Source organism: Biomphalaria glabrata, chromosome 13 (genome assembly GCF_947242115.1).
Source record: "Biomphalaria glabrata chromosome 13, xgBioGlab47.1, whole genome shotgun sequence".
Lineage (NCBI taxonomy): Eukaryota > Metazoa > Mollusca > Gastropoda > Planorbidae > Biomphalaria > Biomphalaria glabrata.
In genome coordinates, this window is record NC_074723.1 from 13022472 (window position 1) to 13048258 (window position 25787).

At 33.4% G+C, this 25787-nt stretch overlaps 1 protein-coding gene across 1 annotated transcript; it reads left to right on the forward strand.

Annotated features, from left to right (window-relative positions):
* Positions 1-1503: 1503 nt before the first annotated feature.
* Positions 1504-25159, forward strand: LOC106063009 (integrator complex subunit 11-like). Its single transcript, XM_056008002.1, has 18 exons — positions 1504-1532; positions 5934-5945; positions 6411-6496; positions 7722-7795; positions 8998-9109; positions 12877-12993; positions 13123-13221; positions 13708-13881; positions 16863-16982; positions 17269-17364; positions 17990-18112; positions 19041-19130; positions 20056-20218; positions 20645-20758; positions 20875-20939; positions 22607-22749; positions 22939-23062; positions 24840-25159. Exons 1-18 carry the CDS (start codon positions 1505-1507, stop codon positions 24891-24893), a joined length of 1794 nt encoding a protein of 597 aa, XP_055863977.1. The 5' UTR covers position 1504; the 3' UTR covers positions 24894-25159.
* The last annotated feature ends 628 nt before the right edge of the window (positions 25160-25787 follow it).

The following is a 25787-nucleotide window of genomic DNA, read 5'->3' on the forward strand; positions in this document are numbered from 1 at the left end:
AGAATGGACAGGCTTGTCATTGAAATAAATTCTATCCAAGAAACAAAAAAAAAAAAAAAAGAAGAAAGGCGGTCTACAGATCACCCGTTGTGCACCAATAACGGTTCAACAGACTATATAAGGGATAGGCCTATGTGAAGTTGAAAATGTAGGCCGATTTCATTGATTGTGACTAGCACATTTACAATGTAATGTCAATGAAGAGTGGTACTAACACTTCATGTTCCTCTTGAATAGTTTATTCATATTCCTTCAGAAGGTCGCGTGACACACATTTGAGGCCCAAAGAAAAGCCCTTGCCGAAGACAGGCACAGACGACATAAAGAGAATTTATGTAGACCCCCTGTGGACAACAGTGTTGCAAAATATACAAGTAGCCTGAAGTAATCATAGTATAAATGAATAATAGTAGTATAAATAGTATAAATTACTACTATTTATATAGTAGTATTGACTCAGACCAAGAGTTTGGGAAAACCATAAGCTAACTACGGTGACCAAAATGGAAGTCTACAAGGCATGCGTTATGAGTAGGCCTACACTGCTGTATGGCAGTGAATCATGGATCACCTACGCAAAGCAAGAGAGAAAACTGAACTGAGATGTCTCCGTAGGATCTTGAATGTCACATGGAAAGAAAAAGTGTGCAATACTGAGATTCTTGCGCGATCAGGTATTCCCAGCATCTTTACAGCCCTCAGACAACGCCGTTTGCGCTGGCTTGGACATGTTCGCCGGATGGAGGACAAGCGCATCCCGAAAGTCATCCTCTATGGTCAACTCGCGACTGGCACAAGAAAAACTGGTCGCCCCCACCTCCGTTACATAGATGTAATAAAACGTGACCTCAAATCAGTGAACATCAATACTGACAATTGGGAATACATAGCTCTAGACCGCAACAGGTGGAGAGAGACAGTGACCAAGAAAGCTATGGACAGTGAAAGTACATGGGTCTCAGCCCAGGAAGAAAAACGCACAATCCGAAAAACGGCCAGCTCCTCTACCACCGAAGCAAAAGCCACCTTAACCTGCGCTATCTGTGGACGGGAGTGTCTCTCCAAAATAGGACTCCACGAGGAAGTGTGCTCTGAGATGAACCATAGTCGTTCTACGACTGAAAGAGGCCAATGATAAATAAAATAAATAAATCCGGCATGATTTTTTTTCAATGCCACCGGCGTGTAGATTTTTTTTTACACCCAAAACAGGAACATTTTAGAAATTAATAATAAAAATTTTAGCAATTATATAATATGCGAATGTCTAATTTCATCATGGATTTTAGGATTTTAAAAAGCTGGATTACAAGGTCTTTAACGAAGCAAATGCCAATACAAGTAAATATTGGGGAAGACTGATCATTCTAATTTAATGAATCATTGAATGTATGTTGATGTACATTTCTAGACCATCTTGGACTTGGGCAGTAGTAGAATTTAAAATAGACTATCAAGATCTAGTCTAGCTTTTTCAGTAAATAGATCTAGATCATCATCATCTATGTCAGATATTAAAGTGACCCCCTTAGGTGAGTTGTGTAGAGTTTTAGACTCTAGTCACTAGTCACTCACTACTAGTCACTAGTGTGACAGTGTCTCTAGTAAACTAGTTAGTAGTGACTCTAGAGTAACTTACATCTATCGAACACCTTCGTTTTAAGGTACTTATCGAACACCCCATTGTATTTTTTAAAATTATCCTTTATTTCGATGATAATGACGAAACTAGTCCATTCCTATGCAACCGCTATTGTGCATCGTCCATTTCTTTATAGTTAAGTTATATTTAGTTTCATTTTCAGTGCCGAGGATAATTTTTTTACTTATATTCAAAGTGCATTGGTAATATTGGTATAAAAATTTCACTTTTTTTGACCTCTTGGGAAGAGTGAAGTGAGTCTCGGGTTAAGGGTATTTTTTAATGCCAATGATGCTTCAGCTCAACAAAACCTATATAATTAATACGCTTCTAATTAGGCTGAGAAATATTTGCAACTATTTTCTTTAAAGTGTCCTTTGCTACCTAAACATGAAAATTGAAGCTTAAAAATGGGGTGTTCGATAATATCTGTTTTTATATAAGCAATCTCAGCTTCGTAAGATATCGAACGCCATTTTAATGTTAAAAATAAACATCAAAGGGATATAACCCAAAGAAGACAAAATATTTAAATTATATATTTTTTAATTGTTATTTTTTAAAATAATGCAATGCAAAGTACATATATAAATTACCCATGTGTTACAATTTGTATCAGCTATTTGTGGTTTACCGTAAATGTGCTATATTTTTCTAAGTAAATAGATTTACATCGATATGCACTAATTGTACCCATTTTAAAAGCTTGATTTTATGACACATATAGTTTGATGTTATTATCATCGTTGTGTTGCCATAGGAACAATGGGCATAGAATATAACACAGGAACAATGAATTTAGAATATATCCAATTGTGTTTTTTTTCAGATGCCCCATTCTATTTACTTCTGAATTATGTGATAAAAACCATTACCTAGCGCATGTGCTTGATGTGAAGAGATATTAATAAAACGAAAGGGCTAAGGGGGAGGTATAGAATGTAGATATGGTATTTTGAAATAAAAATGTCTTTGGTAGGTAAAAAAAAGGGGGGGGGGAGAGAAATAGTCAAGACACTGTATCAAGAGATCATCAATAATTGATCGACCATTAAAATGTGACGTCAGCCTCAAATACATAGTCAGTTGTGCTTCTCGATCTAGATGTGTGGCGCAGGGTCTAAAAAAAATTTTTATATAAAGTACCATATACCATAAAGTATGATAATGCGCTACAAAGACACTCCTTTGAAACATCACAAATACTCAAAATAATAACAATAACACATTTAACCACTCTCTTATTATGCCTACACCCCCTTACCCGCGCTTTCTTCTTACGCAATTCCACTGTCCAACATTCACACTTTTTCAGTGCAAAGTAACAACGTAAATTTCAAGACTCAATCCAAATGCAGCCATCAGACTAACACACAACAAAAAAAAAGGTCAGTGATAGCCCAACACACAGGTGTAAACCAGGCCACCAACACAGCCCCAAAACATTGTTGAAGTTGTAGTAAGAACAATGTTGAGGGGAAAGGGGGAGGAGCCATCATTCAAGTACCTACGGTCAAGCCGCTAATTAGGTCACAAACACTAGGCGTGATAGATATATAGATAAGTTGTTTGTGTGTGTGTGACAAATACTAAGCATGCTCTAAAATACGGTGTTTTTTTTTTTTTGGTCAACCAGGTGGTTTAGGGAGGGCGGATCTATCTACATCTATAGGTAACACAGCTCGCAAGCTACCATAGCTTTTCAGCACCCCCCCCTTCCCCGCCCAGATCGAAAAATATCTAGCACTGACTTTTGGGCTGTTACATACACTGAGCGTGCTAGATCGGCGGCTAGTTACGTAGGGCCGCGTACCGTATGTTTTGTTTTTAGGTCAACCAAGTCGGTCCAAGTAAACTGTTGTGTCGTTCAATGACTTGGGGAGGGCGGGATTATCTATTGGCTACCAAATATTATTAGGCTCTCACTCAAATAAATAATATCTGGATTTAATTTGTTAATGGCCTTATTATATATGTCTCAAAATAGCTTAGACCTAAATAAGTACTACGGTAATGCGTTACTGGGCTTAGCACCTTCAGTTTCTAAGCAGAGCTGATCAGTGTTAGATTCCTTCGATGTGGACCATGTGAAAATGACTAAAATCTGTCTGTCTTGACATGGCCTAAAAAGAAAATGATATAAATAAAAAAAAAATATAGATTATAACACTTTTGAAACACCATACTTTTCACAAAATTTTAAGATTATAACACTTTTAAAACACCATACTTCTTGTGTGTTCGATAAGTTCTTAATATGTTCGATAAGATAAGATAAAGGTAAAAAAGTGTTCGATAATTTAAGCTTTTGAAATCATCAACCTGACCCACTTTAACATCAAATATAAGTTTAACTATGAATAGTAATAGAATAAAACATGTCTACTTTTTAAGAAAAATGGATGAGGAGTTCACAGATACAATCAGTTTTTTTCTAGGTCTATTTTTACGGAGATACACAAATTCAAACATAAAAAATGTCGGCGAATGAGCTTAACTTGTTCGATATACGTAAGTTACTCTAGTCATTTTACAATTTTAGACATTTGATTTAGTTAACACTTTTAGTTTTACTTTTATTACAATTACACTTAGATCTATCACTTAAATCTTAATTTATAAATTAAAAAATACAGTTTTACTTTTAAAAGTAATAAAAGACTAAAAGTAATAAGGCTAAACTTAAAACTAAAAGAAAAAAAGATAGATCTAGAGTAATTTATTTATTTATTTCTGGACATAACATGAATCCGTACAACTCACTGTTTTTGTGGCCATTAATTTTTTATTTTGATATGTAATATAAATAAGTAATATGAAACCAGCACGCTGCTCTGTAGTGTATAAGTATAGTCTAGTATAGACAGTTTAGTATAGTCTACTATTAGTACTATAGACATAGTGAAGTGTTTATTATATTAATATACTCATATTATATTAATATAGTACGATATAAATATAGATAATAGAGTAGTTTATTTTAACACTCACTGTTTTTGTGGTCATTACATCTTTATGTTGACATTTAGTATGAAACTAGTACGCTGTATAATGTGCTTGTCCATTTTCCAATGATTCTGACCCAATATCCTTTCATATAGCTGTCTTTTTATCTTTCAAATTTGTAAATCAGGTTTTTTTTTTTCCTCTGTTACCATGCTATGTCTATGTTAATGAGCCCGGAAATATCTATTCTGTTTTTGGAGCTGATTTATAAGTCAAGTTTTTTGATTCCATAAAAAAAATAAAAATAATAGGGTGTTTGAATTAAATTATGATTTTCTTACCAAAATTTATTTCATATAGCCAGTTTTGGACATCAATGCTAATGATCTTATAATATATTTGTTTGTTTGTTGTTTTTTTTTATAGAGAATAAATGGGCAAATCTTTGGAGTGAGCTTGATACATTGAATAAGTGTGAAAAAAATTGTTTCGATTAAATGAAGACACATGGCCTCTTTGACCTTAAATATAATAATAAATATAGGTTAGGGGTACAAATATAAGTAGTCATCCTTATTCTCCTTAAACTAAAGAAAATTTTAATTATACTTTATTTTCTTTTCTATGTCAAACCATTATCAAATAATGCACTGTCAAAGTCAAACTTTGAAATTTTGGCCCACAGGTGTTTGAATAGCATAAATTACTCTATTATCTATATAATATTTATAGATTCTAGTAAATGACAGTAAAAGTGAATGGCTATAGATAAATAATAGACTATAGACAGTATGACTAGTTAATAACTTAATGGGTGCAAATTGTCTTTAAGAATTTGTTGTGTTATAAATTGGGAAAAAGTTCTTCATGTTCATGGGATAGATCTAGTAGCTGTTATTTTGAAGTGATATAGATTGATTTTTTAATTAGATTAAGTGGATGTCTCTGTACCAGTGAAGTATTACCATACCAGCTGGTGATTGTAAAGGTAAATCAGACTACTAATGGTTGCTGTTTAAAAAAGTTAAATATTTAAGCAATTTTAAATTTTGTTAGCTTCCTGAGAAAGAAAAGTTGTTAGGCATATAGTATATTTCTGATATGCCATAAGCCATACTTTATACATCTACTAGATATTTTTCTTTCTCTCTATTTATTTCAACTTTCATGGTATAACATAGCCTACTCATTAGCAATTTACCAATTTACTTAACTCTTTCTCTCCTTAATTATTTACCACATTCTGGTGGAATCAACGCTGGTATCGTCAATTAGGAGAGAAAGAGTTAAAGCCAGGCTACTTAATATATACACAATTTTAATTTTCTTTAACTGAATGTTTCAGGTGCTGGCCAAGGTAATTATTGTTTTTTCAAAACACTATCTTAGCTAAATATTAAATTACAGTTTTATGTTTATAGTGTGTAATTAAATATTTTATTTTATACATTTGTGATAAGAATTAAAGTATCACTGCAGAGAAACCTAAAACATGTCTTGATTAAGCTAGCTTGACACATGAACTGACCAAAGATACTTAGACAATAACACACTAAATCAATGTTGTGAACACATTCTCAAGATGTTACCCCAACGTAAACAAGTATTTAGAACTTTTTTTGCACCACAACATTGAACATTACTAGCTATTTTAGCTCAATGAAATACTAAATAGCAAATTTTAAGTTTATCATAGGAATTGTATATTATTTCTTCTATGAAAAAAGCCAGTGATTGTGAACATTTACACCATTTAATAAATAGTTGAATGTGAAAACTGATAATCATTTTTAGGATTATTTTCTGTGTTAATTCTTTTTAGATGTTGGTCGTAGCTGTATTCTTATCAGCCTGGGTGGCAAAAATATTATGTTGGATTGTGGGATGCACATGGGATACAATGATGATGTAAGTATTTATTTATCTTAGCATGCTGCACTTATCCTATAGTCAAGTTGTATTGTGGCCAACACAACTACTGATCAACCTTTCTCCCACAGTTGTGTTGTACCCATCATAGTTGGGTGGACACTAGAATACCTTAAATTCTATATAATAATATTGACCTTTACCAGGATACTCTCGTGTGGAGTTTTTGATCTCCCATCGAGTGCCTCCCCAGGTGGCGGATAGGGGAATGCCCTCCAGATATGGTGGGTACCGGGGAAATAAAATACCCGGGGTGGACCAAAATCAAACCTGCTGCCTTGCAGGAAGTGGAGGGATCCACAAAGGCTAGGGCACCTTACCCGAAAATAAAGGCAGCTATCCAGAGAGCTGAAAGGGGCAGCCCCCCAGATGGTTATGCACAGGGCTAACAACTCTGTCATATAAAAAATACTGTTACGAAAGCTAATACACACAAGAAAACCCGGACAGATCTCAACGGAAAACGACCTAGGCCTGGAAAAGGAAGCAGCTTGGGGTTAGGGCGTGGAGACGAAAGGCCCAGGAGAGATCTGAATGGAAGGATGTGTTAAAGCAGGCCAGAGCCCTCCATGGGCTGTAGCGCCACTGGGATGGATGGATATATTACCAGGATACTAATTGTTCAATATCCAATAGTAATGCATCTTATGTCTAATACTAATTCAGGTTAAGTCTTTGTGGGGATGCCCACGAATAGACGAGAGTCCACCCATTGTACGGGCGGGGTTGTAAAAAAGTCCCCACAAACACGTCCCACATCCATGCGCTGTTCCTCAAAGGGACCGTTACATAAATGGCGCATCCCGCACAGTTAGCTTGGTACAACGAAGGAAAATGGCCTTCGGCCATGTGCAGCCAAGCTTGCGTCGGGGGGCCAAAGGCATTGGAAACAGCAATGTTTTATATAGGCATTGACTCTGGTCTCTCTCAAACAGAACTGTGTTCTCACAGGTTTTTTTTTTTTTACTGTTTGGCGTCCAAACAGGTTTTTTTTTCAAACTAAGAGCTCGAAGAGCCTTCGGCTCAGCTCTTGGACATCAACAAGGTTAAGTCTTAAGTTTTTAGGATTCATGATGGTTAATTTTTTTTTTCCTATTTTCAAAACTTTTAGTTATTGTTAAATAGTTTTTCATTTCTTCTCTATTCCCAGAAGAACTTTTCAAAATTTGCAGACTATAATTAATTAATTAATTAATTTTTTTAGAGACGTTTTCCAGACTTCACATACATTGCCCGGGAAGGGCGGCTAACAGAAAAAATAAACTGTGTTATTATCAGGTGAGTGCAGTACTTATTTTTTTTAGATTTACTGGAAACTTTTATTTGTTCAAGTAAAGTTGAAATTCATTGTAAAATTGTCTTCATATATATAGATATATGGTATGGCAATCTGAGCATTAAAAATAAAAATAAACTCCATAGAATCCTGAATACTGCTGGTAAAGTCATTGGCAAAAAACAAACCCCATTTGGGCAGCTGTTTGAGACAAACATCCATAAAAAAGCTAAAAAGATTCTAAAAATAAAAAATCACCCTTTGAGTCAGGATTTTGTGATTTTACCATCTCAAAAAGAGTTACAAGACACCGGTAGCAAAGACAAACAGACAAAACACTCTTTTGTTCCCCTGGCAATCCAATCATTAAATAGAAACAATTTGATCTAAACTTTTCACATGTAAATTATGAGTGAGTCTGGTGTGAATGTACATTTTTTTTTTATAGTTACAATGTTTTGTTTGGTATAATGCACAAATTGTAAGACAAATTTCCTTACGGACAATAAAGATTATTATTATTATATATCATTATATATATATATATATCATCATATATATTATGAAGTTACTTTTTCCATTGTTATTGAATAGTTCTTTGAGACATTGTTTAAAAGAGGGTAGATACTATGTTTGCCTGTTTTAAGGCAATTTGGATAACTTTTTTTGTCTTTTACTGTCCTCACTAAGATAATTAACCGTGGGGCACAGAAACATGACCTTTAGTGGCTTTACATCATCTGCCCTGTAGATCACAAGGTCTGAAAGGGGAACTTTCCTTTTTTAAAAAAAAAATCCTGTTGTTTTTAGTAGTACTTGAACCCACAAACCTTCACATAACTCTCACCTCATTTTGTTTTTAAAATCATGTTGAATATATTTTTTTGGTCATTATAGTATTATATTCAGTATTGTAAGAAATATTTCTGCAAGCATATAAATCTATCAATTCTACTACTCTAGGTTTTTAATCCTGTGTGATGATCAAAATGCACATTTGATACATTTTATTTTAATTTGTAATGACTACATTGTTACTAGCTTATACATTTTTTAAAATTAATATTATCGGCTAGCAATACTTATTATGACAAGAACATTTTCAAAAAATAGAGAAAGAGGTTTAAAAATTGTACATTTAAACTGTTATTTTTCTTTTTTTTTTTTCGCGAGAAAGACTTATTACTTATTAATCTTACTATAGCCATTTTCACTTGGACCACTGTGGCGCACTGCCCTATATGACAGAAATGGTGGGCTATGATGGACCTGTGTATATGACACACCCTACTAAAGCTATTTGTCCTATTCTTTTGGTAAGTTTAACCATTCAGTATTAATTAGTCTGTTAAAAGAAAAAAAAGGTTTTAAAAAAGGCACATCATCACTTGAAAGAAACATTTTCAAAATGTACATATGTGAATGTAGTTCTTTCTATTAAAAAAATCATTAGAACTCTTAACTCTTAAAAGTCTCATATCTGCTAGAATTCTTTAAATATTTCTAAATAAACAAAAAAAACAAAAGTAAATTTACTGACCTATATTAAGAAAAGTGGATATCTCCAGATTTTCTGTGAGCTAACCTTTGAACTTCTTAAAAAAAAATGGATTTATTTCATTCACATAATAACAGCTTTACTGAAGTATTCTGAGTGAAAGATGACTCCTAGAAAGCCTATTAAGCTAATCCTATTAATCCTATTAATCCTAGAAAGCTTATTCCATAAAAAATGAAAATGAATATACATTGTCACAGTGTATTTTGAGGAGAGCTGCTTTGTATTGTCTCCAAAAGCTTATGACACACACAGATTTAGATGTGCATATAAATAAATAGAACACACTACTAGGATTCACTAAAGAAACAATGTGATGAATATATTTCTCTTCAATTTCAGATGAATAAAATAAATAATCCTTGAATGAAAAAAATAAAACTTGAATAGCGGAGTTGAAATAAAAGACATTAAAGATACAGGCTTACAAAATATAATCCAATAGTGTAGAAGCACATTTTAATAATCCACATGGAACAGTTACTGATGTCTAGGTACTGCCCCCTTTTGATGGCTAGTTTTACATTTACATAATAGTGTAAAATGATCTTTCTAGATAGTTTTCAACATTAGTGGAAATTTCAACTTCCTTTTTTTGACCCTATATCTAGTTTAGGCAAATCAATTGTTGTCTAGAAAATTCTACATAACTTTCCCCTGCATAATCAATGTGAACTTATAATACTGACTACTACTGGTCATTTGTTTTGTGTGCTGACAAGCATGACTCACTGGAGTGTGACATACACAACTAGTTTTTCATTGTTTAGTATTGTTTAGCTCAAAATTTGAACATTTTGGAAACTTTTAAAAGATAAATGATCTTTTTTTAAACACTTCACACACTTTCATTAGTGTCACCAAATCCTTTTTTCGCACATTATTCTTCTTTTTCTTCCCCATTTTAGCAGCCAATTATTGTAGCCCCTCAAACCATTTCTTCACCTTACTTTGACCATACCATTTCATGTCACACTCTTTAGTGCTTTCTTATCATTCTCAGTCTTTCTTATCTATACCACCTGTTCTTCAAGCAGTTTCTACTGCTGCTCATAAAATTGCTGATTTTATAGTCTCCCACCTCTCCCCTTTTCAGCCATAGTTATGGGGATCAAAACATGAGTCATTTTGTAATGCATTTTTGTTTGCTCACTGTGCTATGCTAATCATTTTGTTTTTAAAATACATTTTACTCCTAAAAAGTAAGAAAATTAAAGTAATAGAATCCAATTTTTAAATTCTTTTTTCTTTGGAAAAAAAAGTTTATCATAACTATTAGGTTGACTCCATGACAGTTTTAATAGTTGAAAGATAAAATTATATCGCATAAAGTATATGGAATGGGTATGATTTAGGTCCAGCATTTTATTTTATTGCTGCATGCTTTTCCTTTTTGATGCCTGCAAGTAATTCCATTTTAACAACTTAACTATGTCTCAGTGAATAGTACCAAGACATATATATGGCTCCTTATGTCTCAGAAGACAGTGGATGCACCCAAGGAAGTCAATAGCTTTGGTTTCGTCTTGAGACGGCCCAGAATCTGGTGTGACTGATAAAGCTGATTCAGGAGCTGCAGAGTTTGCCACATTTCATGCATCTGACTTAAGGCTAGTTGACAGGGCAGCTTTCTTCTTCTTTCTCTTGACTGATGCAGTTTTGTTTCTTTTGCACTCGGTGAAGTTCGTACCAGCATGTACTGTCTCTCCATGCTGTCCGGTCTTGGGCTATCTCCTCCCACATACTTTGTTTGATGCCCGTGGTTCTCATGTCATCTCTGTAGGTAGTTTTGGGTGTCCCTTTGGTCTGACTCTCTCTGCAATCTCAGCGTATAATATGTCTTTAGGGATTCTTCCATCTGGCATGCAAGTGACATGACCATGCCAGTGTAGTCTTCTCTGTGTAAGAAGATGCTTTGCATATTGGCCCGTTTCAGAATGTCCTTGGAGACATGATCCCTCCAGGAGATGCACATAATGCGTCACAGGCAGCGTAAGTGGAAGCTAGATAATCTGTGTTCTTGATGCATGTAAGTTTCCCAGCTCTCACTGCCTTAAAGAAGTGTGCTTAGAATGCAGGCATTGTTGACTAGCATTTTGGTTGCCGTAGTCAATTTGGTATTTTCCCACTCGCACTTGGAGAGTTTTGCTATTGCTGCAGAAGCCTTTCCTATTCTTTTTTTGTCAGCTCAGTGTCTAAATCTAGGTTGCTGGCTATTGTTGTTCCCAAGTATGTGAATTCCTGCACCACTGTAAGTGTGTGATTTCTAATATGTATCGCTGATATTTCTGCGACATCTTGTGCCAGGATTTTGGTCTTGGAGAGGCTTAGTGTAAGGCTAAACTCTTGACAAGCAGCTGCCAGAGCATTCACAAGCCTCTGAAATCATTCTTGTGAGTGAGATATGAGTGCCGCCTCATCGGCGAACAGCAGTTCCCTAATCAAGATACGCTGTCTCTTCGTTTTGGGTTTAAGGCATGCCAGGTTAAATAGCTTTCCATCGGACCTACTGTATATATATACTCCATCTTCCAGGGATTTAAAAGTGCTGGTGAGTACCACTGAAAAGAAGATTCTGAATAGTGTGGAGCCAAAACACATCCTTGTTTTATTTTGCTTTTGATGGTATGGCTTAGAGGCGGAACTGTCAAACTTTTACCAAGACATAAGTTTACTTTAACACTGTATTAATGTATTTATTTAAACAAAATGTATTAATTTACATAGAAGTTGTTAAAATGTGAAAAATTCACAATAATTTGGACCTAAGCTGTAGAATACAAATTTAGCTTCCCCGAATGTTATCTATTTTTTTAAAATAGGAAAAGCAAAATAGATTTTTTTTTATTTCTCCCTCTCAAAGATTTGTAGAGTTTTTAATATAAATAACTAGTCTAAAGATAAACTCCCATGAGCCTGAAAAAGGCTGTGGATTATATTTTATCTTGCTCAAACAAATAGACTTAACATATTGTGAACTCTTTATTCAATTTTTTAAAGTATAAACAAAAATAAAAGTGATGTTTGTTCAAATGTTTGCATTCATAAAGAATAAAGGTTATATTAAGGTACGCGTTTAAAGATCTTTTATATGTTACTGATACTCTTTGAATAGTTTATCAAAGTATACATTTTAACCACAGAAAATACTCATTTTCGTTTGTCATTGTAGACCTCTATTGTACTAGTAATATCTAATGTAGGCATAGAATAGCTTGAATAATGATGGTAGTGAACATAAGTAGTAAAAAAATCTTTTTATTGGTAAGGGTTTAAAATAGTATTATTAAAAAATATCAAGTAAGAGTTTTTATGGTTGATAATCATTATTAAACAGACTCCAGATACATATTTTATTGTTTTAATGCTAATATCTGGGCTAATTATAAGACGATTTGAAGTAAAAAAAAACAACTCAAGTTTTGTAATGGAAAAGTGCCACTAACTCTGTATTTGTCCTACACATTTCTCTTAGTGCTTTTCACTGAAACTTTAATTTGGTATATAATGTGTGTGCTACCTCAGGAAGACTATCGCAAGATCACAGTTGAAAGGAAAGGAGAAGTAAATTTCTTCACATCCGAGATGATTAAAACTTGCATGAAGAAAGTCATCACAGTAAATCTCCATCAAGTTATTCAGGTTTGTTTCATTGCTTTGGTTTTCATTTTCCAAAAACACTTTGACATCACAACACTAGGATCTTTTTAAAAACATTTATTTTCTAAATGTCCTATGATTTTGTTTGTGTCTGTGTAACTTGTTACTTAGGTTGATGATGACTTGGAAATCAAAGCCTATTATGCTGGTCATGTGTTGGGAGCAGCCATGTTTCAGATTAGAGTTGGACAGAGCTCTGTTGTCTACACTGTAAGTACTGTGCTTACTAAAGTACTTTCTCAATGAAATATTCATTGCTTATCCTTATATACTCATTCTTATGTGCATCATATAAAGAGAAGTTTTTACAGGTCATCAATTTTGCTAAAGTAAATGTTGAAAACAGGTGACCAGTACATCATCGGCCTTATAGACCACAAGGTCTGTACAGGGAACTTTTTTTAAAATGTTAAAAATAGTTTTTTTTTGACATTTGGGTACCTGACATTGCTCTAGTTCTAACCTTATTGTCACAGGCTATCTTAATGTAACAGAGATAGCTAAATCTTAAAGAGAACCATTATCATTACTCATATCAATTGCATGTAATGAATTGTACAGTTTATTGCTTAGTTCTAGAGCTAATTGACAGTTTTTATAAGCTTTTAAAGAGAGTTTCTTGTGCTAAAATATTACATTTGTAAAACCTCTTTCAATTCTAAACAACTTAATGTGATAATAATTTGAATTAAACAGGGTGACTACAATATGACTCCAGACAGACATTTAGGTGCAGCTTGGATTGATAAGTGTCGACCAGATTTGCTAATCACAGAATCAACATACGCAACAACCATCAGGGACTCTAAGCGCTGTAGAGAAAGAGATTTTTTAAAGAAAGTCCACTGTTGTGTGGAGAAAGGTGGAAAGGTGAAAACAACATTATACTTTATTTTTATTTTTTTTACATTTTTTTTTTTACATTTGTATGTGTTTGTAACATGTAGGGACACCAAATGACATGTAGATAATGATTAATCTGCTGTTATTGATAATTAACAATGGAACAATAAATCTTTTGTTGTGAAAAGTTTAAAAGTAGATATTTATCTCAAATATTAATAGTCTGCTTAAAGAGTACTACTGATTGATCAACACTATTCTTTTTTGATTGTTTGGGAATACAAATTTTATTTCAGTGATGTTAGTTAGCTACTTTTGTTATTGTTATTTACTCTTGTATCATTATATGTTTTTAACAGTTCCCTGTCCTTCATCTTCGGTCACTTCATCCCTGGTCATTTACAATAATAATTGTAAAAAGTATGAAATTAACAATATTTCATAAATATTTTTTTTTTGTGACAAAAAGTGACACATTAAATACAAATAGAATTTAATTTCATAAAAAAAATAAAAAATAAAAATGTATCATCTATAGATATAGAGTTAATGGAAAAATTATTTTTGCGTGTTAATCAAAATCTATAAGATAGATAGAATATTGATTGTAAAAGGTACAGAGGATGATCCATTAATTGGTGTTGTTGTACATTGTCTGTAATTTCTTGGCCAGTGTTGCATATTTCTTCCTTGGACGTTTTTCAGTACCACAATTTATAACTTTAATGTTATAAGGGGGATTAAAACAAAGCACAAATAGGTGATATGAATTGGCTACAGAGAAGGGTGGAAGTCAGCGTTTATTTGAAGAAATAAAACTGTATATCTAGGTAAAAAGGAACTATTGACAAATAAAGATAAAGTGAAAAATTGGCTGTCAGGAGATGAGTTATCAGTGACATGATCATAAGTATTCTAATAGTTTTTCTATCTCTCAAAACCACCATACCTTGGCCATTGATAATTACTTATGCAATATGCATTTAATAGATACAAAACACTTATGCAATATGCATTTAATAGATACAAAACCCGCATTTCAATATATCAACTTATTGACATATATTATTATATTTCTCAAAAAGAATGAAGAGAGACGAGGGAACACTATAAACACTATAATAACTGTCAAAAATATCATCAAACATTCTAAATAAACATATTTATGTATTAGATTAAATGACTACTTAAAGTCAACACTCTATCAGTACAGGAGGGAAAAGTCAGTACTGACTTACTTTGAGCAGTATAAAAGGCTTGATGAATACTTCCCAGCTAGAAAACTAGTGGATGTTTGGAGAAGCAGAAGACTATCCACATGCAGTCTTTTATGCATCATGCTATCTGATAAAGCTGGGCTCTCCACCAACAAAAACATTCAATGCTTTCATCCCCTTCCACCATGGTGTCGCCCAACGACCCCAGAAATATGCTTGAAACTAATAGACCCTAATACCACTAAGCTAAGTCGTTCATCTAATGATCTTCAATGACCTTCAAGCCCAGTGCCATTTTTGCATATACTGATAGAGCAGGCTATGGAGCTTACATTGACTTTCTTGGCTCTGACTCAGTCAAAATCTTTGGACCATGTGCTAGTGTTTGCAGTTTTGATTCGGAGGTCATGGCAGTCTGTGAAGCCTTAAAAGTCATTGACTCTCAACTCGGCGAGGGACATTTGAGGGCAACATAGATTGTTGTGGTTACTGACTTAAAACCTGTACTACAGGCTTTGCAAAGCCCTGGACCATGGCCCCCCAATATCAACACTGTCATCATTGCTTCACACCGCATAAAGCAACGCTATGGCACCCCTGTAATAATGCAGTGGGTACCGAGTCACATAGGTGTGACTGGCAACACTATTGCAGACTCCTTGGCCCACCAAGGACGTAGGACGTAATCATCTTCTTTTTTGAAGTAACGTCTGTATTATATAAGATAAGATAAGATAAGGAGGGCAAATTCCACCCACCGAACAGGCTGTAAGTTTCCACCATGCTCTGGCTATAATTAAAATAACAGAAATGGAAAAGTGGTTTGTTTGAGTGCTGGGACAAGTCCCAAAAAGCCTGCGGAGTATGGGAGCACATGAGGCACCCTGACCACACTTTCCCAGTGGTGGAGGCTGTCCAGGCCTGAGCAAGCTATTATAGCACAGTGCAGGACAGGCCACTGTCCTGTTGGCTTATATTTCTCACGGCTATGGCCAAATTTCGATTCACGGTGCCCCCGCTGCGGGGAAGAAGAGGAAACCATGCCTCATATTCTGTTTGACTGCCCCAGACTTGCTGATCTCCGCCTCGACAGGTCTGGGAAACCAAAAATTCTCGACCTGTATGGTGACATGCATGCACTACACAATACAGCAGGGTTTCTGTCCAGGGCTTTTGCAAGAGAGGATTTGAGCCTCTCTAGCCCTCACTCAAATGGAGTTTAATGATGATGATCAGTACAGTTACACAGTAACTTTAGAAAAAAAAAATTAATTGAGGATAAAATGACTGGGGATGAAGTGGCCAAAGATGAAATCATCGGTCACCATTTTTTAATAGTCAAACCATTCATTTTTAATGATTCAACTTTGCATGTAAAAAAAAAGTTTATATTTATATGATTTCTTAATTTTACATAACCAGTGTTCTCAAATGTTCTCAAAATTATTTTTTACAATATTCAAGTCACAATCTTTTGGAGGGAGGGTGAATGATGTTATATTTAACATCCGTTTTGAAAGGACTATCAAGTTGAGGAATTTCCAAATGTAAGGCTGTATCGATACAAGAGTTTGATAAAACTTTTGTGTAGTAGACCTATACATTCGCTTAACCAGGATTCTTTCTCTGGGGTAAGGAGGCAGAGAGGGGTAGGGAAAATGTTCCATTGTTTTTTAATTTAACATTCATTAGTTATTAAAAGAAAAACAATTGCTATATAAGCTGTTTAAAGGAGTTATTGTCTTTTTAAGAAAGTATTTTTAATGTTTTTCTTTTTTTTTGTTGTTGTAGGTTTTGATTCCAGTGTTTGCTCTTGGTAGAGCTCAGGAGCTGTGTATTCTCTTAGAATCTTACTGGGATAGAATGAATCTCAAAGTTCCAATTTACTTCTCACTTGGTTTAACAGAAAAGGTCAGTTTAGCGCATACATTGATATTCTATAAGTTAAAACAAAAAAAAAAAAAACTTATAAGAAAAATAAATGTGCTGAAATGATTTCAGAACATCAACTAATTGTTTTTCACATTTTGAAAACAGCCAAATATCTACTCAGCACCTTTTATTAATAACTCTTGTAATAGCAATTTCGATGTTAACATAGTTTCAGAATCATTCTGAACTATGTGTCTTTTAATTTACTTTTGTTGTAATTTAATGTAATGTAATTGAATTATGTTTGATTTGTGTCTCCTACCAGGCCAATCATTATTACAAGCTGTATATCACATGGACCAGTGAGAAAATAAAGAAGACATTTGTTCAAAGAAATATGTTTGAGTTTAAACATATAAAGGTAAAAGATACATTGAGAATTTGATTTACATGATTAAAAGCCATGGGTAAAAATAGATTCATTTTTTATCCTATTTCTATTATTTGCTCTCAAGGCTCGCAGGGCATCAACAAGTGAGCAACATTGCAATCTCTCTAGCTATTGCAACAAAAGGACTTCTTTCTTCACTTTCTCATTACTTATCTCCTTGTTTTCTTCTGTCTTTCTCTCTTTCTCAACTGCTTGTTGTGTCTATCTCATAGCAGCTATTCTAAATACATGACTCGCCTATCTGCATCTTCTGAGCTTGATTATATCAATAACTTTTAGAATTTGTTTTTTTGTTTGAGCTCTTCATTAATTTGACTACAAGATGTTCAATATTTGTTTGAAGCTTTTGTTTTTGTAGTGTTTCATGTTTTTTTAACTTTATCTTCAGTGTTTTCTAATTATTCTGTATCAATAAAAAAAGACTTTGTGCATGAGTCTTTAAATATTAATATTTTGGTCACCAGGCAATCTTGCCCTATTTGTATATGTTCCTTAGATTGTTCTGCTTTTTACATCTTAGGTTTAACATAGCTCTTAGTTGTTAATTAAGTATCATGTTATTCATCTCAGTCTTGTAAGTTGTTTTTTTTAAAAGCCATTTGACAGAGCCTACATTGAAAATCCTGGTCCAATGGTTGTTTTTGCTACTCCTGGCATGTTACATGCTGGACTGTCATTACAGATATTTAAACGATGGGCACCGAATGAAAATAATATGGTTGGTACATTTGTTTCTTAAAATTTTATGTATTGATATATAATTTATAAATATAGATTGTGCTTAAATTTTAATATTTTTATGACTGGATGTATCATTTGCACTGTTTATAAATTACAATTTACAATCACATAATCTATTATGATGCAGTTGAATCTTCTTATGTGATCTGCTGACTCATTCTTTCATTACAATGCATATTGCTGTTGCTAATTACCATATTCTACTGAATTTAGGCACCACTTATATTTTTGAAGGATCTGAAATTCTAGTGTGGCATCCTTTCATGTCTTCTTAATTCGAGTCCCATACAACACATGAATCTTCCGACCCATTCTTTTCCAGCCTTAAGTAAAGTGTGGAAAATTGTTTTAGTACCTAGCAACTCAGAGCATTTTGTATGAAATTAACAGCCATTACATGTACTATTTCTTTGGAAAAACCCTGGGGATTTACACACATTTTGGTGTCATGAACTTCTTCCATATCAACCCACATTGGAATATGGCTGCCTTGTTTTTCTTCCACCACATGATACAAGACTCGCCAGCTCCTTATGTCACTGTTTTTTTTTTTGGTCAGCAATTTAATCAATTTCTCTTACCACTTGAATTAGTGGTGTAGAGCATGCTCTTCATTTTTCTTCTTCCTCTTTCTTTGTCCATGATGATGCTGATAACAGGGCCATTATTTTGACTATTGGTTAGGCATGTATACTTGTACATGGTGGGAAATGTTACTGTATGGGCAAGTAAAGAATTGGCCTGTGCAATGAAAAAAAAAATGGCTTAGACTTGTGTCTTTAATTTTTTTTTTAAATCTTCATTAAAAAAAAAATAGTGTGTGTCTAATATTTGATAAAATAAAGTATTTCATGAGATATTCTCAATTTGTTCCATTTTAGTAATACAAATGTATTTTGCTTTAGGTAATCATGCCTGGGTATTGTGTTGCTGGAACTGTAGGACATAGAATTTTGAATGGTGCACGCAAGATAGAGATGGAAAATAAACAAATAGTAAGGCTTGATAGTTTTATTTGTTAATATTTCTTTTTACATCAACAAAGAAAAGATATTTTTGAATAGCACTATTTAGAAATTAATACAAATATTACCTCAATGAACTATTTAACTAAAATTACAATGTTTAATACTGAAAAGTCCATCAAAGGTTTACTAATAATTTCTTATCTTTATTATAGGCTGAGAGCTTATAGGCTAAAGATTGATTTATTTCCTGCTAGTAATGAGGCCATTAGTTTATAATTGTAATTTAGTTTTCAAAAGACTCATGAACAAAATGCACTTTATGTATGTACCAAGTATCATCGCTTATAGTATTTACCTATTTTTATTTATGATAAAAAGTTGTCTAAGAAAAAAAAGACTTTAACATTGGAACTTTCAACTGATTATTTTTTAAATTTAAATTTTATTTCTTGAAGTATTTTTACAAAGCTTATATCAATTCATTCTATCTGTCTGGTAAAAAGTTTGTACACATTATTTCTCACACACTCAATCTTGGATCAAGTTAAAACTTAAAATGATTTTTATTGTACCTAACTAAACTTGAATCAATAAAAAGATTCACTAATTAGTCAATTAATTATTGTTAATTATTTTGTTTGATATTGAATCTGGGAAATAACCTCTACATTTTGAGAGATATAGTTATAGATGTGGAGTTTTTCCCTTAGATAAGCTTTATATATAATAATATATATATATATATATTTTGCTTGTTTAAAATTGTTTAATCAAAATGTTGTATGCATATGCTTATATTCATGAAGGATATGTTGACATAAGTGCATTCAATAAGATGGTCATATTTTCATATTTTCAATTCAAAGTTTTTGACATTGTTGGCGTTACTATTTCAAAAATAATTTTAAAAAATTGTGTAAAAGTAAATTATTTCTTTTCTTTTTTTTTTCAGATAGAAGTAAAAATGGCTGTAGAGTACATGTCTTTCAGTGCCCATGCTGATGCCAAGGGCATCATGCAGCTGATTTCTCACTGCGAACCAAGGAATGTCTTATTGGTCCATGGAGAAGGAGAAAAAATGGTGTTTCTCAAAAATAAAATAAAACAAGAATTTGGTAATCTATTGTTTTTACATTACAGGTGCACTAACTATGTGCATACTACCAAATAAACTGGCATGGATCATTGGGTTTAATTTCTCTTGCTGGTGTCTATACCTCTTTTCAACTACTTTTATCATATTATCTCAAAGTTTAAAATAAAAAAATAAAAACCAAGTTATTATGTTTCCACACAATCTGTTACATTTCATTAATAAGTAATAAATAACAAATATTGCATACTATGGAGCACCATTTGTTTTTCTTAAAAATTCGTATTTAAAATATATTTGAGCTTTGCTTAAATTTAAACACAAACAAATTTACCACATTTTTAAAGATTACTTTTTGATATTTTACATAATTTACTTTGTATGAACATCTTTTACTATTTTTTGTAACAGTGAATTCTAATTGTGACTATTTTCTTTCTTAATGTAGGAGTTGAATGCTACATGCCTGAAAATGGAGAAACAAGTGTCATCAAAGTCAAACACAATATTCCACTAGATACATCCCTGAACCTGTTGAAAAGGCAGCTTGTTCCTGCTGATGGTGATTAGATTTTTTGTTGTTGTTTTCCTCTTGATCAAGAAAATTAGTTTCAAATTTATCTTACACTTGAGTTTTGTTGACTAACTGTTTTCATCATGCAATATTGTAATTTATAGAATCTGAAGAACCAGACCCTAAACACTTAAAGATACTACATGGTGCCTTACAGATGAGGGGCAGTGTAAGTAGCCCTTTGTTTTTACAAAGCTTACATCAACTTACTCTGTCTGGTCAAAAGTTTGTACATATTATTTCTCTGGCACGCATTCTTGGATCAAGCTGAAATTTCGCACAATTATTTCTTTTACCTGACAACAAAAGAACAATAAAAAAAATGTGCTAGTTAGTTAATAAACTATTGGTAATAAATTACTTTGTTTGATATCTCAAACAAGGGAAAGAAATAGTACTTGACTGAAATGGTGGTATAACCTGCATTAGTCCTTTTTATAGATTGTCGTCTGAGGCTTTTTAGAAATTTAATTACATGTCTGATCCAAACTAATTGATACACTTAATATAAGCTTTGTTTTTTTTTTTAAGTATTTTTTTTTCTTATTTTGCTTGTTTTTAGAACATAGTCATAAAGACATAGCTTTGAAGATTTGACTTGATTATAAGGAAATATGAGAATTCCTAACCCTTCATCCCTGGTCACTTCATCCCCGGTCATTTCATCCCCGGTCATTTCATCCCCTGGTCACTTCATCCCCTGGTCACTTCATCCCCCGGTCACTTCATCCCCGGTCATTTCATCCCCAATTAAATATTTTATATATAAATATAATTATGTAGAATGCTTTTTGACATTTTTCAGTTTGTTTTCTTAATGAGAAATCTTATAGTATATTGTAAATCTGGGTGTGTACTTAGCTAAAGCGCTTCTATTGAATGTGGGGGTTGTAATATCATAATATTATCCTGATCGAAGGCCAAGGTTTGGTGGAAGTAGTAAAAAATCATTTGAGAGAAAGAAGTGCGATTAGAATAATTATGATCATGCTGCTGATAACTTATCATCAAAGGCCAAGGTGTGGTGAAAGTAGTGGAAATCTTTTGAGTGATAGAAGTGCGATTACAATAATTATGACCATGCCGCTGATAACTTATCATCAAAAGCCAAGCTGTGGTGAAAGTACGAATATGTTTCACTTTCATTTTTAGCCTTGAAATAAGTTTTTATTTTGTTCTAATAAAGGCGGAGTTCACCCGTCCTCGTGATATCATGTCGCCTGTAAAAGTTTTGCTTTAATTCCTTTTAAACATTAACGTGTTACAATTTTATTATTTAAATAAAAAATGAATACTTTAAATATTGCTCATTTCATGATTTTTTAAATTACAATTTGTTAGATAAAAATGATCTGATGATGAAAATATCAGGAGATGAAATGACCAGGGATGAAGTGACCAGGGGATGAAATGACCGGGGATTAAGTGACGGGGGGATGAAGTGACCAGGGGATGAAATAATCTTCAAATACAAAAACAAAAATTAATAAAATACTCTGAAAGACACAAAGATAAAGGCACATTCCTCGTCCCATATGCTAGGACAAATTTGTACAAATACTCCTTCTTCCCTAGTGCTATTAGGGCATGGAATGGGTTGCCTGAGCTAGCCAGGAAAACCAGTGACTTGGCAGAATTTAAGTCATTGGTTAATATGCATGACTAAATGCATGACGCGTAGGACGTAATCATCTTCTTTTTTGAAGTAACGTCTGTATTATATAAGATAAGATAAGATAAATGACCGGGGATGAAGTGACCGGGGATAAAATGACCGGGAACCGAGAATTCATATTCTTTGGTCTCTTTATTGAAAGTCATGGTTTGATTTCACAGAGAATGCAATTAACTGAGCCATCAGTTGCATTCAGGGAACTTGGCCTGGAGGAGTATGAGTTAAGGTTCACATGTGACATCACTTTAGAAGAGGAAGGCAGTGTTTCTAACACCACAGACAGAATATACAGACTACTACAGCGGTAAGTGATTAGTTGATTTCTTTCAATACATTGTCCTGCTAAATAGTTTGGAACAAGAAACTTTCCATCTCAAGACTATATTCTGCAACATAATGTAATGGTACAGTTTTAGCATTAACATGAATGTTTTTTTTCTGTTTCACTAATAGTACTGTATCTAAATCGTTTTCTAACTGTTCTCATTTTCAGAGAATTCCCTAAGTGTTCCGTCCAGTTTTCAAATGATGGGTCCATCAATGTTGGAGATTCTGTTATTGTTAAAGTATCTGGTGAAGATGATTGTAAAAATATTTTGGTATCCTGGTCACATCAGGTAAATTTCATAAATTCAGCAGTTCTTGAATGACACCATATCAATCTAAAAGAAACAAAATTTTAAGCTTATTTTTGTACTGTAGTTATTAAAAGATATAATTATTATAAATCTTTTGATCCTTGAAGCATTACCTTTTTTTGCCTCCTATTATTAGTCCTTTGATGTTTTCAATAGGATATTAAGCAGGTTGGTTATTTCATTGACGATCTCAGGTTTAAATACAGCAAGCTTTTTTTTTTTGTTATTTTGAAATCTTAAGAAGTCCTTGATTCTACCTATCTTCAATTGGTGCCTCTCATTTGTTTAAAAGAGTGAATGTGATTAGTAAGCTGACAACATAATAGTTCAGTAAAGTAAAAAAAAAGTTTCCATTTCAAACCTTGTGGTTTATAGGGCAGATGATGTCATGGTAATCTGTTTCTGTGGCCTACTGTTAACGAGGGTGTCATGTGGCCAGCACAATGACCAACTGCCTTTACTTTTCCCCAACTAATTAGAGCCATTAGCCATTAAAGCTGGGTGGACTCAGAAGTGCCCAAAGATCCCGAAATTAAAAATCCCACTCTTCACCAGGATTCAAACCCAGGACCTCTGGTTCAAAAGCCAAGTGCTTTACTGCTCATCCACCGCACCTCCTAATAGTTCAGTAAATAACCTTAATATCAATTAAACTTTGCCTTAAAAGAGTGTTATACTTTTATATTTAAATATGGGTTGTGGTGGAAAATAGGTAAAGTGATTGTCCATTAAACTGAGGGTCTTAAGTTCAATTCTTGGTAAGGGCTAAGATGATTAGAATGTCTCCAAGTCCACACTGCTGATCAGTTATATATTTGTTGGGGAGAGTAGAGATAATTATTTGTTTTTCTGGCTTCATCACACTTTGCTTGGTTACATCACACCATGCTTGGTTACATCACACTATGCTTGGTTGCATCACACCATCTTGGTCACCAAAAAAAAAGAGATTAACTTTCATCCATCCATCCATCCATGTGGCGATACAGCCCATGGAGGGCTCTGGCCTGATTCAACACATCCTTCCATTCAGATCTCTCCTGGGCCTTTTGTCTCCACGCCCTAACCCCAAGCTGTTGCAGATCTGCTTCCACATCATCAATCCATCGCATTCAGGGTCTGCCTTTGGGTCACCTGCCTTTTGGTTTTTGCCTGTATAGATTTTCGCTCCTCTGTTATCTGACATTCTTTCAGGTGACCTGCCAAACGTAGTCTGTTCTTTTTTATTTCGTTCACTATTAGTGGGTCTTCATACAATTGAAATAACTCATGGTTAGTGTGTGTCCTCCACCCTGTTTCATCCTGTATGGCATCATAGATTTTCCGCTGATATGTTTTAGAACTAGGGCATTGTTTGTATACAAATTTTTTAGTTTATATATTGTATCACACTCAAATGAGATTTCACAATGAGCAACTTGTTTGCTTGAAATTGAAGGCGCAGTAATGCTGCTGATAAAGACATAACCTAAATCTAGTGTCTATTACAAACAGGAACAGTTGTTTCTCTGATTGTATGTATTTTTAAAAAACTGAACATATTTAAACTAGTCACAGTTAAGCTGACAAACTCAATTCCTTGTTTTCCCTTTTATATGCTTAGCAAAGTTTTTTTTTTAATTTTGGAAGTTTCTACATGATCTGTTTTTATTTTGTATAATATTAATAGCAACACTTTCTGTGCTCTTTTAGTCTATGATGTCATGTGCATGACATTTTGATCTGAAATCGGATATTTTATTTTTTTAAATTTTAGGATGAAGACATTGGGAGTCACATTCAGAGAGTGTTGAGACCTGAACAATCTTAATGTGCTGTGTGGGAGTCATATCCAGAGAATGTTGAGATTTGAACAATCTTAATGTGTGGGAGTCATATCCAGAGAGTGTTGAGACCTGAACAATCTTAATGTGTGGGAGTCATATCCAGAGAGTGTTGAGACCTGAACAATCTTAATGTGTGGGAGTCATATCCAGAGAGTGTTGAGATTTGAACAATCTTAATGTTCGGCCTGTATTGATAAATGTTGTCAATCATGTTATATTTTTGTATAATAAATTATTACTATTACTATTATTCTTTGTTATCTTTTTAATTTTTACTGCCTGGTTATGATGATGTGTACACAGAGATCTGCATAACTACATAAGTTTGTTTTCTAAAAGTGGAACCTTTCAAACCTATGTGCTACTTGGTAAGACCAGTTATAGTTAAAAAGCAAATAAGTTGATTGATCAGTTGAAAATCAGGATTAGAAAATGCTCTGAAACAAATAAATTGCCATTGAATAAATTATTTTAAATATCTACAGGAAAGATAGTGTTCCATTCAACATTTGAATCATTTTTACAAAAAGACCTTACAGAATTCTGCCTTACAAAACAAAAATGTAAACAGTTAAGTTTAACAGTTTTTATGCCTGCTATGGTGTATACTAGTTGATCATTTAGTTGAGCTTTTTAAAAATTCATTTTTTCTATGACTTTTTTTTAGGAGAATAGGAGGGTAGGTTAATTAGCTGAGAGTTATTTTGAAGCTGGCTAACAAATTTAATTTTATAAATTTTAAGAGGTTGAAGAGAATATATCAGAATAGCTGACAACATTAGGAATTCTCTAGCTTCATAAACTTTTAAAAATAGATGTTTAAATATGTTAATAATATATTCTGTAACTGGATTAAATTACAATAACAAATATAAGTT

Bases quoted from the DNA above. Each gene is read 5' to 3' on its own strand.
- LOC106063009 (XM_056008002.1), top strand. From the start codon at position 1,505: ATGTCAGATATTAAAGTGACCCCCTTAG. The intron at 13,222-13,707 runs GTAAGTACTGTG...TGAATTAAACAG, and splicing joins AGAGCTCTGTTGTCTACACT to GGTGACTACAATATGACTCC. The intron at 19,131-20,055 runs GTAAGGCTTGAT...TTTTTTTTTCAG, and splicing joins AGATGGAAAATAAACAAATA to ATAGAAGTAAAAATGGCTGT.